This window comes from Topomyia yanbarensis, chromosome 3 (genome assembly GCF_030247195.1).
Source record: "Topomyia yanbarensis strain Yona2022 chromosome 3, ASM3024719v1, whole genome shotgun sequence".
Lineage (NCBI taxonomy): Eukaryota > Metazoa > Arthropoda > Insecta > Diptera > Culicidae > Topomyia > Topomyia yanbarensis.
Window position 1 is genome coordinate 370,842,657 of NC_080672.1, and position 22,545 is coordinate 370,865,201.

At 42.2% G+C, this 22,545-nt stretch overlaps 1 protein-coding gene across 1 annotated transcript in view; it reads right to left on the reverse strand.

Annotated features, from left to right (window-relative positions):
* The window catches only part of LOC131694162 (protein Smaug), a 52,334-nt gene that overhangs the window by 19,369 nt on the left and 10,420 nt on the right, over positions 1 to 22,545 (reverse strand). Inside the window, exon 2 of the mRNA XM_058982636.1 lies at positions 7,651 to 8,730. Within this exon, the coding sequence (XP_058838619.1) occupies positions 7,651 to 8,468 (818 nt within the window). The 5' untranslated portion in view covers positions 8,469 to 8,730. The remainder of the gene's footprint in view (positions 1 to 7,650; positions 8,731 to 22,545) is intronic.

The following is a 22,545-nucleotide window of genomic DNA, read 5'->3' on the forward strand; positions in this document are numbered from 1 at the left end:
TGTAGACGTTACATGAGCATTGCCGTTCCCTATAAGAATACGAGGGAGTGCATGATCGTAGTCTTCGGCTGGCAGACCTTTCATATAAGCAAATGCTTCCGTATATGGTAGATCTAGCTTCACTGTGCGCACATTCAACAGGGATTGTCTGTCGTACCCTGATTGACTCGCTATCGTTAGAGTGATTCGTGGAGCACTGGTTTCGGATTCCTTTTCGTTTGCCGTCCACTGTAGACACAAAGGTTGAGGATCTCCTACAACGCCAAGCTCCCGTATCAGCTCTTCGTCGATCAGTGTTCTCTCCGAGCCGTCGTCCAAGAAAGCATACACCGGTATAGATCGATTGTTTCCATACAAGGTCACTAGAATAATATGAAACAAAGTCATCTTTCCAACGAAATGATGATAGGTGACAGCTTTCGAACTGCTTGGCATAGCTGCACTCGATCCTTGCTTGGTCCCGTTCTTCACCGTATTGACGTCGTTCTTAAAAAGATTACCGTCATACTTCAACGACTTTCCGCCATCTCTGGCCCGGTGTGTCTTATTCGTGTCCTATTTGGAGTACAGCGATAGGTAGTGTCTTACCGGGGCGCCTTCCGTGTGTTCCAAGGCAGAGCCGATATAAACCGAGTTGCTGTATTGTCTTCCAGCGTTCATTAACTGTTTTCTTGTCGAATCCTGAATGATCTTTTACCCGGGTTATTGCAAATGAGACACTTTGAATTTGACAAGCGCGTCGGATGGCCAACTGCTTCTTTCTTCGTCGATATCGAAGAACATTTCTCGATCGAGCGAGCATCCGCTGCCGCTGCTGTAAGGTTGTGGCGCAGAATCGCGTCTATTGCTGCACGCACCAACGTGTGCATATATTACGAGAACGAACAGATTTTAACAGCGCGTTTTGTACAGCGACCAGTCCAGCTCCTGTCCATATGTGCTGGAAGCTTCTCTTCCAACTCAAACAATAGCATAGGGTTGTTGAGAAGCGCTAAGTGTCTCCCTGTTTCTTGATGATCACTGAAGTTCTGTACCGCCATACCGAATCCGATTAGCGTATCGAGTCTTTCCTGTTTGGGCGCGGACACCCCTCGGATCTTCTGCAACAGCGTATGGATCAACAAAGAGTGGGATACAGCAAAGGACCTCGCACGGTCTCCAGTGTGTGCCCCTTCAGGCACCGTTGTAAGCTTACCAAATTCTCCGCACGTCCGAGCAGAATTAGCGTACGTGCTAATGAACAGCGGCCAGTCTTTCGGATTACTGAAAAAGGCTCCTTAGCCATAGCGCGTCTTGCTGCCAATTGTCATTGTGTCGGTCCCCAATACACCTGCTCAACAGGAGGTTGCTCTTCTCTAACGTGGAACTTCTAAAGTTGTGGTTGCTCCTGCGGTTTCAATTAGCCGCCAGATGGAACTATATGCCTTCTCGAAACGCTTTTTACTGCAGAGAGGACGGGCGGTAACGATTGGCCGATGTACGACTGGGAGTACATCACTCCCAGTAAATCTTCCACTATCACTGTCCAGTACTGCATTGATTCACTGCTGTCGATTGCGCGGTGTTTGTAAAACTCGAATTTCCTACTGACGGAACGGTAAACGAATTGCCTGCTGGATGCTGGTTGACAGGAGAGATATAATTCTGGAATGCATTCAACTGCTGCTATGCGTGGATGGAACCGAGCAAGGTTCCTACCCATTATTGACACTATGGTGGCCTGCGGCCGAACGTTGGCTCAAAAGTTGACTGCCTTAACGAAATAGCTGCCAACGCCGCTTCTAGAATACCCTGGTCAAGACCATTTGGTTGCTGCATGCCGTCCTGTCTAGAATGCATTCTGTCTGGCCAACCAACGTCAGGTTGGCTACCTTCCACTGTTTTTTATTCGTTTATTTAACACGGCTTAATGCGCTATCTTAGAGGAGCCGGATGTCTTTTATATATTTACAAAATGTAAAAAATAAAAATAATCAATTTTATTGATTGCCTCTAGGATACCGTGCACGTAACTTGCTATTGCGGGAGGAGATCTTTTTTCGCGTCGGGAAAATGTTCTTGTTCTCAATTTTGGGGTCATTCATGTCTCTCTCGTTGTCGTTTACGTCCGTATCATCATCTTGATTACTGTCTTGATACTCGCGATCAGGTATTCTTGCTGGTTTCTTGCCCTTGCGACACTTCCACTTTTTCGAAATACATAAATCTTTTAATTGCCACTTTCCAAGTAAGTGAAGCCATTTCCATTATCCATACATACAGGGATCTTGATCTTAACGTTGTCAGAAACAAGCACGTGTTTTTGCTCTGCGAAATGAGTGCCTTCCACTGGTGTACCTTACTGAAGGAACTGTGACAATCTGGTCGGCTTCGTCGCCTTCCTCATCCAGATCAATCGCCTCTCTCAAACGGAATTATTTTTCAATCACCGTCTGCTATATTTGCAATTGCATCTGATCAAACTCCGCTTCTTTTAGTTTTTTCTCTTGCTCCATCTTCCGACCATGCTCCCTACACTCAAACTCGGCGCTAAAACCTTCTGGGGTTTCTAGGGCTGTTGGCTAGCCCAGTATATGTCCTGCTGAATCTTCGAATGGTACTGCTCGTCTTTTAAGTAATGCTACCTTCCAGGCGTGCGTGATGTCACCCGATCATCATAGCTTCGTCACTTCATCAAATCTGTTTGGTCATCAAGCATGCGCCTTTACTATGTCAGGTAACATTAGGAGCAGTATATATCCTGCAGAAGCTTCAAATGATACGGCTCGTCTCTCAAGTAATGACTACATTCAGGCGTTCGGGTTATCAGACGAACATCTTTTAACGATGTGGAGTAACTGATTCTCAATGTAGACTCGAATAATAAACTGGCGATTTATTACCAGCGCGTCCGGGGCCTTCGTACAAAAATCGAAGGAGTCTTCCTAGCAATCTCTTCTTCCCTTTACGACATAATTGTGCTCACCGAGACCTGAGTAGATTATAGGATTCATTCTCGTCAGCTTTTTGGCGATACAATTGACTTTTACAGAAACGATCGCAGTTTTGTGGCCAGCCGTAAATCACGCGGACGGAGAGGGCGTACTCATCGCCGTAGCTTCCGCATTGAGTAGCTTCGTCAATCCAGCTCTTCGTTAAACTGTGGTTTAATTTATTTACTACCAGATCGTACGAGTGATCTAGTCAGTGCTAACAACCACGTACGATCGAATGATGCTGTTTTTTCTTGCCTTGGAAGTAATGGTTGGGCGTTATTGTTTGGAGACTACAATCAGTCTGGCCTTATTTGGGACGCACATGATAGGGTCGCCCTTAATCCTCAACTCCACACATCACCTGTAATCAACGTGCTTCGCTCTTACATTTCTACCACTTGCGCTGCGCTATTGGATGGACTCAGCGAGATTTCTTGGGACTTTCATCAGTACTCCCTCATATATATTGGCACATTTGAGCGTGTAGAAGATAGTGACTGTGCCGTTGAATATTTTGCCGCCGTGAATAATGCCCATTTTTCGGAAGGTTCCATCAACAGTGAGCAAGCTAAAATAATCAATCAGTCCTGGTCTTGATGGCATACTTTCATGTGTTCTCAAGAAATGCGCGGATGCGTTAATTTTACCGTTAACAACTCTATCCAACCGTTTTACCGTTAACAACTCCTTCCAACTGGAAAAGGTCAACTATGTTTCCTGTGTTCAAAAAAGGACGTCTGCTGAAAATTACAGAGAAATTATTTCATTGTGTGTCTGCTTAGAAATTTTTGAGATCATTATGAACGATGTGCTCTCGTGATCTATGAATTCATCCCAAAAAGATCAACTTCCACGAACTTCGCTCGGTTCGTTTCATTTAAGTAATATGGACGCTGGTGCTCTGATCGACAAAGTTGATTTGACAAAGTTAATCTTGCAATACTTGCACTATGCACTGGAACGTGTGCTCCGTCAACGAAGCTTTTTCTGTTGGAACATAGGAGCTCCCTGTATGGTGGCCGTGATACTATCCGCTTCATGTCTGCTACATTCAATTAAGTGTTCGATTTCGACGTGTCATCCACTAACTTCAAAAACCGAACGAGGAGTTTCTGACTTGCCAGATATTTACTGACGACATTTTAGCCTGTAGCCTTTGTAAAAATGTAAAAATATTAGCTACTTTTCTTCATGTTCATTTTATTGTGTTATTTTTTGTTACATTTTTTATTTATTGTTTGGTTTTGTACTGTACATATAATTGAAAAGATATGAGATTTTACGCCAATTTGAGAAGATTCGATGTTTCGCTCAAATTGGCTTTTCCCCATTCCATTTCTTTAAGACCAACTAGGTTACACGATAAAGAAATAAATGTTTGTAAATGCATCGAGTCGTTATTAAAATTCATTTCGCTTGAGTCAAATAGTACCGTAATTGGGCTAGCTTGATATGTTTATACTTTATATATAAAGAACAGCTCATGATCTAAAGAAGGCTAACAGGCAAGCAATTTTAATTATCCGAAAGCTGTCTGGAAAAGTGAAAACTCACTGGTGGAAAAGTCGTGAAGTGTGGAGAAATTTTATAAGGGAATTCTCATGATCTAGAGGAGTGATACGATGGTACCATTCCCTGATAATAAATATAATTATGCCAACTGACTTCCAGAAGTTAAAAAAAAATCTGCTAAATGACCTGCAGTATGGTCTCCTCCCAATCAAAATACAGGTGGATTGAAAAGTTCAGGGCATGGTCAAATTTTAAATATGGCGCACACATATCATGTTTTACGGGTCTGGGTCAATTGGCATAGTCATTTGGCATAACGGACATTTAATATAACGGTTATTTGGCATAATGGTCATTTGGCATAATTTTGAGAATTGATTACATTGAAGGTCATTTGGCATAACGGTCATTTGACATAATGGTCATTTAGCATAATTTTGAGAATTGATCACACAGCAGGTCATTTGGCATAACGGTCATTTGGCACAACGGACATTTGGTAAAACGGACATTTGGCATATCGGACATTTGGCAAAATTTTGAGAAGTAATCACACTGGAGGTTATTTGCCATTTTTTCAACTACAGGGGAAAAACATAATTTAAAACTGTTCGAGAAGCAAGTATTTCGGCATAATTTTAAGCCGTGCTACTGCTGAAGGTCTTTCCGCACAAATATTTTTATGCTGAGGAAACAGTAATTTAGCATAACGGTCGTTTGGCATAGGTATATGTAGTGATAAAGTTGATTACCAGGATGTTTTTTGAGTATATCCTTTCATGTATGTATTATGTATTTTGATTGTATGTTGACAATAACGTTCATCGTTCGAGGGAAATTACGAAATCCAAAAATTATAAAGTAAATAATTCGAAAGAACATCTCATGATATAAAGAAAGATAATAAGAATAATTTTAATTATTGAAACATTGTATGAAACTTCCGTGAAAGAATAAATTGCCTGTCAGCATCATACGAATTTGGAAGAGTTCTTTCTTCTTGCTCGGGCCGCCGGCCAGAGCGGTGGTGTATCGTGGTGGCTGCTTTTTGCTGTTCGATATGGGACAGCTCGTCTATCTGCGGTCCCGCATCTGGAGAAGAACCAAGTATATTTCTATCCGTTTACGCTGGTGTTAACGAATCAGCTTCGGTATCGCACGATACAACCAGTCGGCAAGGGAAACAATGCCGAGACGGCCGATGAATAATTCTTCTAGTCAACGAAAAGGAGACCATAAAACGACGAAGGCGACATGCGGAAAATGCTGGTCGGCGAAGACGATATGCGGAAATTACGGAGTGATACATTGTTCCTTGCAGGTTGCAGAATTGCTGACAGGCTAGGTGAAGGAAGAACGTCACATCTAGACAGTGATGGTAAAAAAGAAGAGTTGTGTAATGTGGTGAGACGTATGTGAAAGATGTGAAGGGAAAAACGAGACAGGAAAGAATAGTGTGAAGGTTAGGACAGGAGAATAGGGCGGAGGTCAGGCAACTGGAATGACAGTAAATATAAATTTATTATAGAAAAATGTGCGCTCTTTTTATTGCAAGCTGAGGATGCCCTCCAAAGAAAACGTAACATCACTTAGCCAAACTATGCCAAATGTCCGTTATGTCAAATGACCATTATGCCAAATGTCTGTTATGCCAATGACCTTCAGTGTGATCAATTCTCCAAATTATGCCAAATGACCATTATGCCAAATAACCGTTATGCCAAATGTTCATTATGCCAAATGACCTTATGCCAAATGACTTTATGCCAAATGTCCATTATGCCAAATGGCCCGCTCCCAAGTTTTACACCTTTTGAAATAGCAAAACCTCAGTGTTTCCGAGAAGCTTGATGAATTCTCCATTTGCTGATGAGACATATTGAAATCGACGGTTATTTTTAACCAACACATGCAATGTTTCTCAAGAGATGAAGTCGAAACACAAACCCCTATATAGTTAGAAATTAGTTATGGAATTTGCGTTTCGATTTCGTCTCATCAGAATCCGACACTAACTTAGTGACAGAACTAAGCTAGTGCCGGATTGAGGCTAGCTCCAAAAGCGAAAACACGATTTGGGTTGCATCCCTCAAGAAAGGATTTCATTTTATTTCTTTTTCGTCACTAATTTTCATCAGCTTAGAATTATCAAGCTTCTCCGTTTTTGCAACTCTACTACATCGAAAAAACGATCAAAAGGATGGAAGAATTTGAGTATGGTCGTACAAGCTCACATATGGAACCATCCTTGCGGCAATCCGCCTGAAATAATTGATCAAATCGATCTTGTCGTGACCAGTGATTGAAAATTTGAGTCCTATGCGATAGCTGACACCCCGAACATCTCATCAGATCAGAAACATGTGACATTCAACATTTGACAGAACCATTTAAACAAACGAAAAATTTTCAGGCTTTTGATGCGATGTCTGTTGGCTGGTGTTCAAAAACAAACCTTATGCTCCGACCGAATTAGGTAACGAAATTCTTTTACGCGCCACTTTTTCGTCGGACAAGAACCCACGTCACTATCACCTGGCTCCGAATCTGAATCTGGCAACCGTTTGTACTCAAATGATGGCAGAAAAAGAGGCGCATTTCGCAGGGTTTAACGCAAGGTATTACACACAAAAAATATCGAAAAATATTGAAGACCGCTATAAACGTTGTATCGCACTAAAAGACGACTATGACTAAAATAAACGAATGTGAACCAAAAATTTTATGTTATGTTCCAGGACTGTGAAATTTCCCAGTAAGCTCAGCCGTGCGTTATGCAAAATAATGAAATAAATATTGGGATAAAAAACTTTGCGATGGGATGAGAATTAGTACAGAAAAGTGTTTATTTATGTAACAATACGAATCACGACAAAAACAAACGCGCTAGATTTGGCGAAGAGGTGAAAAAACGATCAGATTAGATTGTGCAAACATTTTTTTTAACTCAAACGATTTGTAAGCAAAAATTCATGGCATGTTTTAGGTAAGTGACCGTGCAAGAAGGTGTCTGTATGTGTATATGTCAGGATGACTGCTGATGTCGGAAGGTGGGGCTGGTGGTGGTAGGTGAATAACGAAATCAAACGAGTCCAAAATTAATTCAATTGCCTGACCTGGCCTGACTGCTCAGGAAGCGGGCATGTTCTGTCCGTGTCCTTACCTTCTATCGTCATTATTCACTGCCGGATGTATCAGCAGATAGGACAGTATGTGCTGCACCAGCTCAGTGGGTACCGCCTGCTGGCAGGCGTCTTCGACTGCGGCCGGAATCAGCGACATGTACACACTCTTCACGTCGTCGTTACCTGGCTTGAGCAGTGGTAGGTACGTCAGCATGTCGTTCAGGATGTCCTTCTTGGTTTCGGTCAGTTTGGTTTTGCTTTGCGCCACCACTGTCGTCGACAGACTGGGCGGCTGGTTGCCCTGGTCAGCTTTGTTCGTGGCCGAAGCGCCACCCACTGTCGCTGCTGGCGTCGTCGCTTGGGATGAGGACGAACCGCAGGACATACCCGATGTGGACGAACAGGATGAGGAAGAAGTTGAGGACAGATCAAAGGTGGAATTTTTCTTCTCCGAATCGTAGCCCGAATCGGGTGGGGTCAAATTGTTGTTGGCAATGTTACAATTGTTGTTGTTATTGTTATTATTATTATTATTACTATTGTTGGCGGTTGGCCCCGTCTCTCCAGCACCCACCATCCCGCAGCAGGTGGTCTGATATCGCTGGACAAGTTTGTTCAAAAAGTTTGCATTGTTGGCGTGCGTTTCTAGCAGTTGCAGCTTGCTCTGGGAGCTGTAGTTCTGGGCAAGGTTATAATCGATCGATAGCTGCAGGAACTTTAAGTTGGCAAATGGGACTCGTTTTAGCAGCGCATAGAGAACCACCGTTCGTTCGCAGTCGTTCCACTGCTCGAAAAAAGAAGTTACCGTGCCCACCTGCTCGCAAAACAACACCTGATTGCCACCGGAAATTTTCATTTCGTTCTGTTTCGTCTGGCCGTGTCAGTTTTTCCCGTGTAGTAATTGCCAGAAGGTAGGATTTTCGCGGGGGAGAGCAACGGTACAGCTGGCGGCAGTTCTTGTCTGTGTGCTCGCCTAGTGCTCTCTCGTTCTGAATGGGTATCGATTGTTACAATCGTTCTGTCTTTGCTTCAGCAGCATTTGTGTTTCGTCTTGGCGTTTTGCTATTCTTTTTTTTGATTTTGTATTATTTGTTACTTGTCGTTAAATAGCCAACCAGCTGCAAAGAGACAGAAACAAGAGAGAAAACTCAGTCACTTTTCCAAATATAAACATCGATCAATTATGCGGTAGGATTAGATGAAGAGGAAAATATACAGGAATCTCTGACCTAAGACGAAAAATGCTTACCCGCACTTTCGCATAACGGCACACAGCGCAAAGAACTGAACGCGCGCTGTACGTCAATCGTTCTGCGGTAGCTTCGAGGGCAAACAAGCTCACAGCATTTTGCTAAAGTGTGAGTGAGTGTTAATTTCTAATCGTTCACGTTTCGCTCATTATCACCGTGCGATTGAAATTATCATCTGTTGTTTGCTCTAGGATGGGGTTTGTGGTTTGGATTGAGATACAGTATTTTGAAACGAGATTTTTAGGGTAACAAAGTGTTCGCACATGGGTGTCTAGTGTCGATTTACCGATTACATAAAAAACGTTGCTGCTGCATTGTTGCAGGGATAACCGCTTGCAGCCGGCTGAAAGGGGTTGTTGGTGATAGCCGTCAGATTATAACTCATTAGCACAGGTTAAACTTGTCTAATGAGGGAAATGAGTGCAAACCGCAGTCGGTTGTGATGCGAGATTTAAGTAACGGAACTGTTTGGCGTCTAGAATGGAATTGTTTGCGAAATGAGATTGATAGTCGATGACCGCAGGGTAAGATGTGTTATCAAATAATCAAATGATTTCTTAAAATTATTATGATTTGATGTGAAGGTAAGCTGATAGTACTGCTTAGTGTACACAACAAGAAGAGGAATGCTTTGCTTAGCACGCGAAAAAATATTACTACACGAATTTGATGTTCATTGAAACTGACGATGAATCGGAGTGGAAAGTTTGAAATCAGGAACTATCATCTCATTGCATTTTTTGTTTGTATATTGGTACTACACCGGTGTAGCGCAACAACAAAAACACCACAAGCCACAAAGTGGATGTTGATTGATGAAAATATTGATGAAATGAGATGATGCACATTAACATTGAATGTGGTATTTGTGCTGAGCCAATCGTCCTTGCTTAGTAGGTCAGAGTGTTTGTAGTAGGCGACTCAACTCCAAATGTATAACACCCCAGAGAGTCAATTCAAACTTAAGCGAACTTACTTGCCTACTTAATTTTCACTAACGCGACTTTAAAAATTATTCCATTTCTTCACGCGCATTGAGTTGAATGAACGCCATGTAGACATCGTTGTGTTCTAATCGCAATTTTTAACTAATATGCTGGTTATTTTTAATCGGAAACGTTGCTCAGTTTTTGCTTTTACCTGGTAGCGCGAGCATGGACATTATTCCAACGGATGAAAAAACGATAAAACCTATCAAAACAAAACTAATTTTCATTGATTTGTGTATTGATGATTTCACAAATATAACTCCGCTCCATGTCGGATGGCCTTACATCAGGTGACCGGAATTTTGAACATAGTTACCTAAAAGAAAGATATTGGTATATTCTTCAACTCCTTGATCACTTATTGGACAATTCCTTGTCGGTTTTGGCCACAAAATTGTTCGAAAAGTTTCTCCACTTCAGATTCGCCCGCGCAGCTGGGGCACTGTGTGGCGTTCTAGGGAACGACTGGGATCTCCAAACGCTCTATCTTCTACAGTGACCTTGTCGTGTTCGTTGTCAAGGCCAGATCTTGCCAGTACACGACATCGTCCTTCGGTTGGTGTTTCTGAAATGAAGGCTGCAACTTCCGTTAAGCACTTCGTGCTGTACACCTCCACGTTGACAGTAAGTTACGAAGCAAAGTAATGGCTTTGACATCCCCTTCTTATTGTCAGTCACAAGAGGACCTTCTTTAAGAACTTCGTGTGAGAGATGTACCTTACGTTGCTGATGACTTCCTTCTTTGGGGACGTGAAATAGCCGATCCCCTCCATTGCTATAGAGCGTCCGGTACGTCTCGTTGCTTTGCAGGGAAAGCATCCTTGATAGCCGCTGCTATTGGGTGACCACTTATGCTTCCGACACGGCCGGCAACAACTTCCGTTTTCTCATGACGTCAATTTTGAAGCACTATGGCTGGTTGCATTGACCTCCCGGTCCAAGGCGTGAAATGATTTCCCAACCTTGTCTTCCGTCTTCCCTTTCAGCACTTACTGGACCTTTCCGTAAAGCAGTCTGACGGCCAAAGCCTTTACCGTGCGCTCGATGCTCTCACCTTTCTCCGAGGCACAAGGATCTTGTATATGGACGCACGGCTGCATCTGACCGACATAACGATGGAGGACTTTTTCGCTCCAGTGAGGAGCTGACGGTTATTACAAACCATCGCACGTAGTTGCTTCATTGTTTTCACCATGGCTATCGTAAACAAACTGATAGAGCTGTCAATTTTTTCCGTCTCCAGCCTACTTATATTTTTTATTAAATCTGATTTATTCTTTCGAGTGTTCAATAAAAATGAGAATCATTTCAACACATTTCTGTAATTAAAGCAAAGAGCGTAATTTTTTCTCTCCAAGAGAATTGCTCTCTAGACCCCCCTAGAAATGGGTGACATGTTTCTTTTCGCTCGGGTGCTGTCAGTTCAATCGAAGATGGCGTCGAAACAGCAAGCACTTTGCGAGCGTGTAGTACGGTTTTACGAGACGCATGGTCATTCTGGAAAAAAGTTTACGGTAGATCACTTTCGAGACAAAAACGTGCCCGTGAGTACAATTTACCTGATCCTGGCATCTCTGAGCGTGGATCGTAAGGCCGATAGCTGCCGTCCGGTGAAGATAATGACGAAGACGAAGAAAGCGTTCAAAAAGCTGCGTGACGCCGGCCGAAATTATCACTGCTTCCATACCTTGATTCATCGAACCCTCAAGAACATCATCTGTCGGAAGAAGACTCGGTCCTCGGAGTACACGGACGAGCAGATAGCGTTCGTGAAATCGCAGTGCCGGTGGATGACGAAGAATTACCGCGGAACGTCGTTCGTGACGAAAGTTACTTTCCGGGTCTTCGAGAGCGAATTCCAGCATTCCAGGAAATGACAGTTACTATTCCAGTGACAAGTCGACACCCCGAAGTAAAATATAAGTTTAAGCATAAAAAAAGTTATGATGTACATCGCCGTATCGGACCGAGGGATTTCAAAGCCGTGATTTAAACCGGGCGGTCTGGCCATCATTCAACAAGCGTACCCAGAGGAGTGTCTTGAGAAAATTTGCCGTTCTTTCTGGCCGGACAAGGCGTCTTCCCATTACGCCAAGAAGACGCTGGAGTATCTTGAGCTGAAACAGATACCGTACGTACCGAAAGAACGGAACCCAACCAACTTGCCCCAGTGCCGTCCCTTTGAGGATTGAGAGCCAAGGATACAAAGTAGTTGACCACCAGGATCCGGGATTGTATCCGCGAGATGGACGTCCGTGCCGTCCAGTGCTCTTGTGAGAGCATCGCGATTAAGTTTCGTCGTACGGTTGACCAGGGCCCTTTTTCCAACATTCATTGACGTTTCTTTGGATCCATTTATGGGCAGCTAGGACCGAGCGTGGTGGCTATCGGGTTTCATATATCCTTGACCTGACTTGAACACAGGCAACGAAAATCCAAGGCCATCATTGAAATAATAAGTTCTGCATTTGAGATGTACTTCCCCCGGTTGCCAGACAAGAACCTGTAATTATTGCGTGTGACATTGTATGTAAAGTCTAATTATGAGTAATCCCCGACTATGTACGGGGAACGTGCCATTTGAGCCAATATATTCTGATATGTAAAGTCTAATTATGAGTCCTGTGGTGGTGTGTGCGTGGTAGGTGTGAGTTTTAGCGTTCGTGTCCAGGGGTGCATATATGTCTGTTGGCGTGGATGCTCACTAATTGCGGAATACTGTGATCGCGAAGGGATCGAACGTTTGTATGTTAACGTTGTTTGTCGCTTGCGTTAGCGAGTGCGTAACTTTGCGTGCATAAATTCGATGTTGTAATCGTGTGACCATTCGCATATTTGCATGTATTCGTGAATGATTGCGTGCGGAACGTGAGTCTGATGCTTAATTTTTAGTGCATGATACAGATGCTAGAATTCAGGTTCCCTATATCACTAGAGTTCCCGGTCATGTCGACGTGGAACATTTTGTCTCGTGAATATGGGTGTCAGTGTTTGATTGGTCCAACTGAAGGTATGAGTCTAGGCTGCTATAACCGAGGGTAGACTTCCGGACATGACCGATTCATGCTCGAGCGAACGGTGGCTTTGCTTGAATATGTGAAGATGATTGCAATTGCATGTTCGCGTTTGTGGCCAGGTTTATGTTATCGGATAGAGCAGATAGTGCATTCTGATGAGCTTGTCGCACTTTGTCAGGGTATTCGTGATGTGATTGGCGAAGGTTAACTTCCAGTCGAAAATTAACCCCAAATATTTTCTAATCAGTCAGTTTATTTGAAAAGGCACGATACCATTACAGCTTGAAGGTGCTAATTTTTGCATTTTACATTGATTTCAGGATCGGAGTAACAGCAATATCAGATACAGAGGAGAGAGAGTGGGCATCGATGACAAAGAAGGGAAGATCATCAAGCTTGCAGTTTGTTGGAAATCGGCGACTATTATGACAGCCTTGGACGTCGGGAGGTTTCGTCGGACCCGTAGGGAGTCCTCCAGATTAGTCGGAACTTGAGGTCGCCTAGGTTTCAATCTGAGATATGCAAGTGTAGTGGTGATAACGAAGGCGATCAGGTAGTAGCGTTCTCGTGTGAGTCGCCTCCCCATAAGCAGTACAGAAGACTTCTGAGAACGAGAAAAACGAAAACATGTTGGCTAAATTCTGATATTGATTGATTTTGGGAAGAGATAAATGAGGGGTATCTAGGGGAAATCGCGGCTTGCCATTACATCTCGAGACATTGAGTAGTCTTCATCGGGTACGAGGGCAATCCATTGCCCGAGATCTGAACTTTACTCGGTGCACGCCCAGACAATATGCTCGATATCGTGATAGCTATTGCCATACGTGCAGGCACCATTATCCACGAACTCGATGCGTCAGAGGAGTGCGTCCAACGTGTAATGGTTTGACATGAGACGGGACCACACACGAATGAAGTCACGACCCACATCCATCCCCTTGTATCAAGGTTTCATCGTTACCTTCGGGACATTCAAATGTAGCTAATTTTCCTTTGCTCCACGAAGTTGACGAGGAATAATGAACCCTTAGTTAAAGCAGATTTGTCTTTCATAATTGTCAGCACCCACCTTAGCCAAAGTGTCCGCCTTCTCGTTGCCCGGAATGAAACAATTGGAAGGGTCCCAAACCAAGGTAAATTGAAAACTTTTCAAGTAAAGCACTCAGTAACTTCCGTATTTTCGCCAAAAAATACGAGTAAGTCTTTCCATGTTTCATCGAACCAATAACGTGAATGGAACTGAGGCTATCCAAAAAGATGAAGTAATGGTCTGTGGGTAATGTGTCAATAACTCCAAGGTTCTTTTGTATAGCAGCTAGTTTTGCGGCATAGCGAAAGTTTGATTCATTCATAGAATCTGTCGTTGTGTTGGTTCACTCACAGCTAACTTAGTTTTCTTCGTAGAGAATACGATACGCAGTTTAATAGCACAAGCCGACAAATTGCCGTCTGCAAGTTACCTTAACATGAAAGAATTGTCAATACATTGATCAATGTGGTTGACATAAAAGTTGTATGGAAGGCGCTTTCAACATAAGCCCTGGGGAAGACCCATGTAGCTAAATCGTGATGCCCATAACTCACCATGCGAAAAATGAATGTGGTTCTTAGGGAACAAGTTTAGCAAACTGTTGCCTAAAATCTGTGAAAGGCCATACTGATGCAGTTGCTCTGAAAGAAAGTTGGTAAAAACAGAGTCAAAAGGCCCCTTAATATCCAAAAACTGTTCCTTGCTAACATAGGCTATTTGTATTTCAGTTGAAAGCAGCACAATGCAATCGTTCATCCCTTTGTGGAAGCCTAATTGTGTATGTGACAGTAAGCCGTTCGCTTCGACCCGATTGTCGAGACGGGACAGGATCATTTTTTTGAACAGCCTCCGGATACATGAGAGCATCGCAATCGGTCGATACGAGTTGTGGTCGGAGGCTGGTTTTCCTGTTTTTTGAATGGCGATGACCCTCAAAACGCTTATTAAATAAACTCAACAAGCGTATTTTGGCAGGGTCTGCCAGGTTCTTCAATAAGTTCAATTGGGTTCTATCTGGCCCTGGGACTTTATTGTTACATGGTAATAGAGTAAGTGAGAACTTCACCATCAAAAACGGTGATTCGTTCGCGGTATCGCGAAGAGAAGCGGCTCGATAGGTTTTCTGTTCCGGGACGGAATCCGGACAAACCTTCTTGGCGAAATCGAATATTCAACGTTTTCGTTAGTACCGTTTGGTTTGGTATACATTGGGCCGTGCCCCATAGAGTGCTAATCTATGTTTCTCTTATTAATTCGTCGACAAACCGGCGCCAGTACCCACGTTTCTTGGCTTTCATAAGACTCTTCACTCGTGTTTCTATCGCCACGTACTGTCGATAGCTAGCAGGTACCAGCGCCCGGAAGGTCTTAACAACGCAGCCTTGGGAGAACTATTTTGGATGGTCTCGCCAGATACTAGTTTAGTCTGAGCTTGATTCGCGCTGTCGAGAATCAAGCCAGCTAAAAACTTATACTCTTCCTCCAGAGGAAGCCCTTGAGATTCGATTTTGTCGGATATCGTGGCAGCAAAACACTTCCAATCAATGTTTCAAGTGAGGTCATGTGAAATGTTGATTGCTTCCAATGACTTTGGGCCGTTACTGATTGACAATACTATGGTCGCTACCATGGGGATCAGAGACCCTAAATATTTCGCCTGACCATGGAACTTACATCTCCACACTCAAATCTCATTACGAGGAAATATTTGCGGACTTCGTTTTCGTGTAAAGAAGATTGTCTGTCATTTGACAGCATTGGTCTTTATCTTTCATTTTCTCTGATAGCTTTCGATGACATTTTGGGCTGCTTGCAGTTTGGTGACGACTATAGCTGGATCGGAATTCGATGCGGTGGACACAGTATTGTCGGCGAAAAGGAAGCAACAGTTACCGTCGAGCATAACAAGGTCGGCAGTAAAGATATTGTAGAGTATGGGACTCAAGACAACACCTTACGGAACACCGAATGGTTTTTCGTGCCACACAGTCCTATGCCTTCTTCACGTCCATTAGCACCATGCCAGAAAACTTACTCTGCGAAAAATTAGCTCGAAGCTCCTTCACAAGTCAGGTGAACGGAACGGTTGGTAGAGCTTCCTCGTTTAAAGCCAAATTGAACATCAGGAATGATTCGAGTGGTTTCCAGGATCTATTCGATGAGTTTCAAGACTATCCCCGTTCGAGAAGTTTGCTGAATGAGGACTACAGATTTATTGGCCTGTAGTTGCTTGCGTTCGTGGGGTCCTTTTTTCGTTCCGGAATGGCAATTACGACTGCGTGTTTCCAGCTAGACGGGAAGTAGCCAAGTAGTATACAAGCGGAAAAGGTTTGAGTTTTTTTAAAGACGCGGGGTCGAATATGACTTGACCTGACCAGGTATTTTTTAGATTTAAGCTTACGAATAATCCGTAAGACTTCCTTCGGGTGGATTAACCACGAGTGGACACCTGACAACTATAATAGGTCGATATGCGTGAGTGAACTGTTTACCGGTGTGACGGTTTCAGTATCGTCTACCATCTGGTTCGTGTGTACCTGTGCAAAGTTCGTCGCCAACAGCTGGGTTTTCTCTGGCGAGGGAGAGATAATTGTGTCTTCTTCACGCAAGGGCGTACCATATTTGCTCGCCCTTCATAGAGCCTTGTAGATTTTCCATGGCGTGTCACAGTTTCTTTGCTGGTTAGTCTGGTCATGGCGTTTCCTAGGTTTTAGTGACGATACGATGTCTTTGAAGATCGGATCTCTTCTTCTGCACCACTGCCGACGTTTGTTTAGCGGTACGATCAATTTTCGAGTGCTCTCTGGAATCGTCTGGAAACATTATCGAGAGATCGATGACAGTTCGTTCAGCGTGGTTGGCTTTGTCATGTTCAATAAGTTATTTGGAATGGTCAACTTAAGTGTGGACGAATACCCTCGACCCGCTGGTACAGTAGTATACCGGCTTTGTTTACTTACGAGCAGTTCTAGCGGCAATGACGTGCGTTCAGGTCCAACACGATTAAGAAAGTTTCAGCTCTTCTGGTGAGTATTGCGATGGCTATATCGTCCAGATGTCGATACACGCACATTAAAGCGATTTTAGACGGTGTATGTCTTATCCCCAAAAGTTTTTGGCTATGCCATAACAGATCAAAACAGTGGTCGCAGTTATTCATCTCTTACAAAAACAAAAAAAAACGCTATTCGTAAGATGAACCCTAGCTGTCTGGATGCCTTATCCACGATATATGAAGTAAGTGGTTCGAAAGGTAGTGTCGAATCCAAGATGACTCCGAGATCCTTAACGTGAGAGTGTCCTGGACTGCTCGACTCGAGTAAACGGTTGTTGAACTTGATCGGATGACGTTTCCGCGCGAGCGTCACGATTGGAAATTTTCTCGGGTTTAAAACCATTCTATTCATATCACAACACGTACTGAAGCTGGTGAGTTCACTTTGGATAAATGCGGCATTGGTTGAATCCCGTCACAAAAACTTCATGTCGTTGGCAAAAGAAAAATGAAGTCCTTGTAATTCCATATTGATGTCATTAAAGTAGAGAAGGAATATTACTAGACCGATGTGGCTTCCTTGCGAGATATGAAAGAAATAATGCAGATGCTGGTTTGGAGTTGCCTTCCATCGAGGTAGGAACGATACCAGCAAAGAAGACGTCCATGAATTCCCAGTTTGTCTACTTAAGCCATTCCAATGGTTGGTTTCGTCGAAGGCCGCAGATAGATCCATGTGAATCGCATCGGTCAGCAATCCGTCGACGAATCCATCGAGTACGTATGTTGTGAACGAGAGCAGCTTGTTCACTGTCGATCATTTAGGCATAAAACCGTATTGGTCGTCTGCGATGTAGTGCTTCCACTGAAAGAAAATAGTGGCTAAATAAACCAGCTCGAATAGTTTTTATACGGCACTTAAACAAATTTCCCAATAAGTATCAGTTTTTTTCCCTTTTTGAAGACTGCAAAGGAAATATTCCTGGAGCGAGAGATAATTTGAAGACTCGTTGAAGTGGTCCAAGAAGCCCGCGGATATCTTTTTCATTTCACAATTTTAGGAACAAAAATCACCTATTTCAGATTATTTGTTCATTTGCTCGAATGAAGTGAGTTCTGTTGTATTTTTCTGCGATTCGAATAGACATCGGCGGACGTTTGCGATGCTCGTGGACGACTGAAGTGAGGATAAAAGAATGATTATACTAAAAATTTACTTACTGTCAACATTAAACATTATTTCTCAAAATAAATCAACCATTTTATTTGATTTTCAAATGCAATTTTTTTAGAACTGGACTATACGAAAAAACGACAATTTGAATCTTGAGGATGTACAAAAAGCTTAATTTCCAATGTTGCCCCTCGCATGTGGTACAGAGAAAGTGCAATTTCAGTTGTTTTACTGTTAGTTTACGTAGGACCCAAACCGGCAAGCAGTTTATCGTCGGTCAAATCCGATCGATCGGGCCAAGAAGGTCGTAGAAGAAAAAGCCTACAAGGCACGATTGTCTGTTTTTGTTTTAACCTCCTCCCGTGTTTGCCTTGTCTCTGGTTTTTGATATTGGAGCTCGGTGAACCACCAACAATCAGTTCAGGGCTGACTGGTAGAAGGCTGAGGTTGGATGGATTCCGCTGTCGTAAGAAAAGAAAAAAAGGGATACGCAGTAGAAGAAAAGCAAAAATCAGGTCAAATCGAAATAGTAGTTGAGTAGACGGCCGCCAAACATAAAAGACCAAACGGAGGATTATTGTGGCTCGAACCGGTGTACCTGATGGCTTGACATGGCAGCGAAGACGAAAGTTTTTTCAATCACTTTTCCGAACGCACAAGGATCGCTTCAAATGAATGGACGATACACTTCACGTGAAACCAGTGAAAGCACAACGCACTTTTTCCCCGGTCAATCCCGCGGTTCGTGATTGACGGGCCGCAGTCTGACGCGTGAATGAGAGAGAATGGCGTTCTGCGCGCACGTCAATCGGGAGACAGAAATATAACAACGTTCGTTCAGATGTTCGAAAATACTAAATATTTTCCCTACTGCGAAAAGCTTCTCAAATGCCAGTTCAAATCTGTAAATAAAAGATAATCTCCGCCGCCGCGCCGAAGCTTGCCCTACTGCGCGCTGTGACTGCCGCCGGTACGACGAATCGAAATGATACACAAATCTTGCGACCATTGTGTAATATTGGTGCAAAATCCGAATACGCTGACGAGAACGGTATGTGGTTAAAAAGTTGGAAGCAGATTTGGCTCAACTCATTTTATCGTTACACATTTTTACAAAAACAAAAAAAGTTTTCTGAAAATTATTTACTCGAAATGATTTATTTGAAGGAATTTTCTTTATAATATTAGGCAATCTACTAGACGTTTCTTCGACAATTCAGTGGTGGTTTTGTTTTTGATCTGCTCCTGTGAACAGAAAAACCCAGAGATTGGATCGAATCGACGATTTGTGCGACGACTAATGGTTCGTTCACAATGTCCTCTCAGAGTGTTTTTGGACAGTTGGGTATTTCGCCCTAATTACGTATTATTCAAAATTTAATCCATAAATGTTTAATAAGCATAGATCACTTGTGTGATACATACATGAAAAACTCGAACCGATGACAACACCATCGATCTGAACTTTGCGAGCGGGTATGCAGACGTGGTAATCCTTCATAAAATATTTATCGTCAGTAGTGTAATTTGCTTGCTTTTGGCAAGATATCACACAACTTTTGGGATATCTGCTACTCAATAGATGATCTTTGATTCGAAAGGACATCAGATATGATCCGACTTAGCTCAATATGTATGATTTTAAACGACAAGATTCTTGTTTGAGATCCATTCAATCATCAGCTGGGTCTTTTTCAGAAAAGATCATTTATGCACTGACCTTGAGCCGGGCCGGGAACTTTAAAAATGCGCAGGAAGAGAATGAAACTACGGAGGTTATGAGTAATATCTGCGACATAACTTGCATGTGATGACGGCACTTCGACTGGTTATTCAAGTCTAACGATCAGCACATTAATCAAAAATCCACCAACCAGGTCATAAAAATTGTTTTCTTAGTATACTGACCTTTATATTCAATACTTTTTCTGGAACAAAGTCAACTGCTTACAGTCCAAGATTTGCGACGGTACATTCGAAATAAATGTGACAGTGGTGAAGGAACAAATATTCAAATAAATTCTTCAGATTTTTATATGATAAAAGTGGGTTGAGGTCCCCCATGAATTGTCTGCTCGGTAAACCTATTTGTGCGTGATGTCTTCCGGAAACCTACTCCCTCCGTCGCCTTCAAACACCTAACATCAATTGATTTTACAATGTCTCTTGAAACAATGTTCCGCCGTCGGCTTCAAAAAACGCAATGATGACGTTACAGACAAATCTGCAGTGAACTTCTATTTAAACTTTCACAAAACTTTAGCGTTCTTCCGGTGCTCCATATTGATGGCTTTTCAGAAATAGGATAGTCAATTCCGTGTTTCCGTGTCGCTATCGAAGGATTTTCTGAAAATTAGCTTCCACATTTTCTCATAAATGTGATACATGCTTCGAAATTGAATATAAATTGGTTAGATAGAATATCACCGACTGATGAGTTAATTTTGCTCAACTTTCCATCGCTATATTCAGTCTTCTGTGCACATTATCCGAGCAAATAGCAAGCCTGGGATCTGCAAGGGACATCAACACCAATATTTTTCTATCGAAACTGCCTGCAAAAATTTTTATGTGATTTTTAATATTCCTATTCCTACAGCAAGCTGTACTGCGTAGGAGAACTTACGTAAAATTACGAAAATGTGACCTCTGTTAGGGAAGTTTCTTGAAAGAGCTTTCCTCAAGGTTCCCAGAGGTATTCGCGCGGCGAGAATTCATCCGACGAAGTTTGTTTCCTACTACATGTATCTAATTCACAGCAAATGGTGTTCAATATATTCAAAAAAAACGGTCGCGCCGGTTGCGCATCCGGAGCAGAACTCTACGTGCCTATTTTGTATTCGGACGCCACAACACTGAAGACCATGCGCTACAGTTAAGGAAAATTAACAACAGACACCTGCACACAGTCAACTTATGCTAAACTACTAGTGGTTGGTAAAATAATCGCGGATAAAAGAATAACAAATACTCCCTCAGCAATGAGTGCCTGAATACCACCAACCAGCATAACCAAGAACGAAGACAATGCCGACGAAGAAGGGATACACGACAGTGATTCGTAAGAACAATAAATCAACAAGAACATTCGACCGTGAACAAGAAACCCGTAGCGATGACGGACGTGGATGCGAGAGAATACAGACTGCTCCCGGTGTATTTATTAGAACAACTTTATGCAAAAAAAATCAGCATCTTTGAAACTTCGAAATATGAAAGAATGGACTTTCCCCTTTCATTTGAAACTAAGATCAAAATGATCCGTCGGGGGGTCCAGAGCAACAATTTTTTTTGAAGTTTTTTTCGTAACAATATTGGTTTTACTACTCGAGCTAGTTCATATTTCTGTCCCTAGATGGTGCTTTAGACATTCGAAAAACACTAAATGTGAGAATTTGATAGAAAATTTAATTGTCTACAAGTTTGTTGACAACTAAAAATTGATCTAAAATCACCTGGAAAAGTTGTATAAGATTTTAACGAAGTTATATCTAAGATAGTTTCACACGAGGCCTAGTGGTTTGGAAATATATTTTCTCGCACTTATTTCACTACCAAAAAATAATTGGGTTTAGTGACATGAAAATATTCGACGGGATTCATTACAACTTCTTCGTTGACAATTCCTATTGACCTTCTGAAAATTAGGATGTTTGACAGAGACAGAAAACTATTTGTGCTTTTGGTTCAAGTTTGTAATCTTTCCCGATAGGTTCGAAGAAACTACCATTCATCGGAAGGTATTGCTTGGTTGCAATTTATGTTTTAGAAAGGACCATACGTCGCATAATTTAGATTATGATTGTTTAAGTTAGCTATTATAATTCTATTCAAGACGAAATGTTGGGACACACAGTTTATAATTGAACACAAACCACAGAAGAAACTTGTCAAATTAGTGGTTAGCGTAAAACGATTTATTCAAATTTTTTCCGCAAAGTATGTTGTGGGAGTTTGATTTTACGGCCATTTTCCATCAATTATGCGAGAAATCGTTAATAAATTGATCCTAGATTATGCGAAATGTATTACTTTTGAAAACAAATTATGATTTGAGTACAAGAAAAACTTTATATACATACAAATCCGCGAATATATCCCAAAAAAAAAATTATCTTGATCCAAAAACTCAAAGTTTTTTGTTCACTTTTTGTCACATTGAGACAATTTTGAAATTAGCGTTTTTAGCCAAGCATGGCAATGAAATTCGCAAAATATTACAATAGTGTTAACAGTTTCATTGAGTTTATTCAAATATAAAGGCTGAAGTTCAGGACAAGTGAATTTTATACGAAGATGCTAACAAAGTAGGAGGTTCATGCAAGAATAGTTGTCAATCATCCCCGAGAACAATCGAAAAAATGAAAAAGAAGGCATACATCATTGAAAAAGCGTTTTCTGCGGGAGAAATCACTCACCCTCTTGGAAAAGAATATTAATATCACACTAGTTCGGTCAACACTTATCTAAGACTT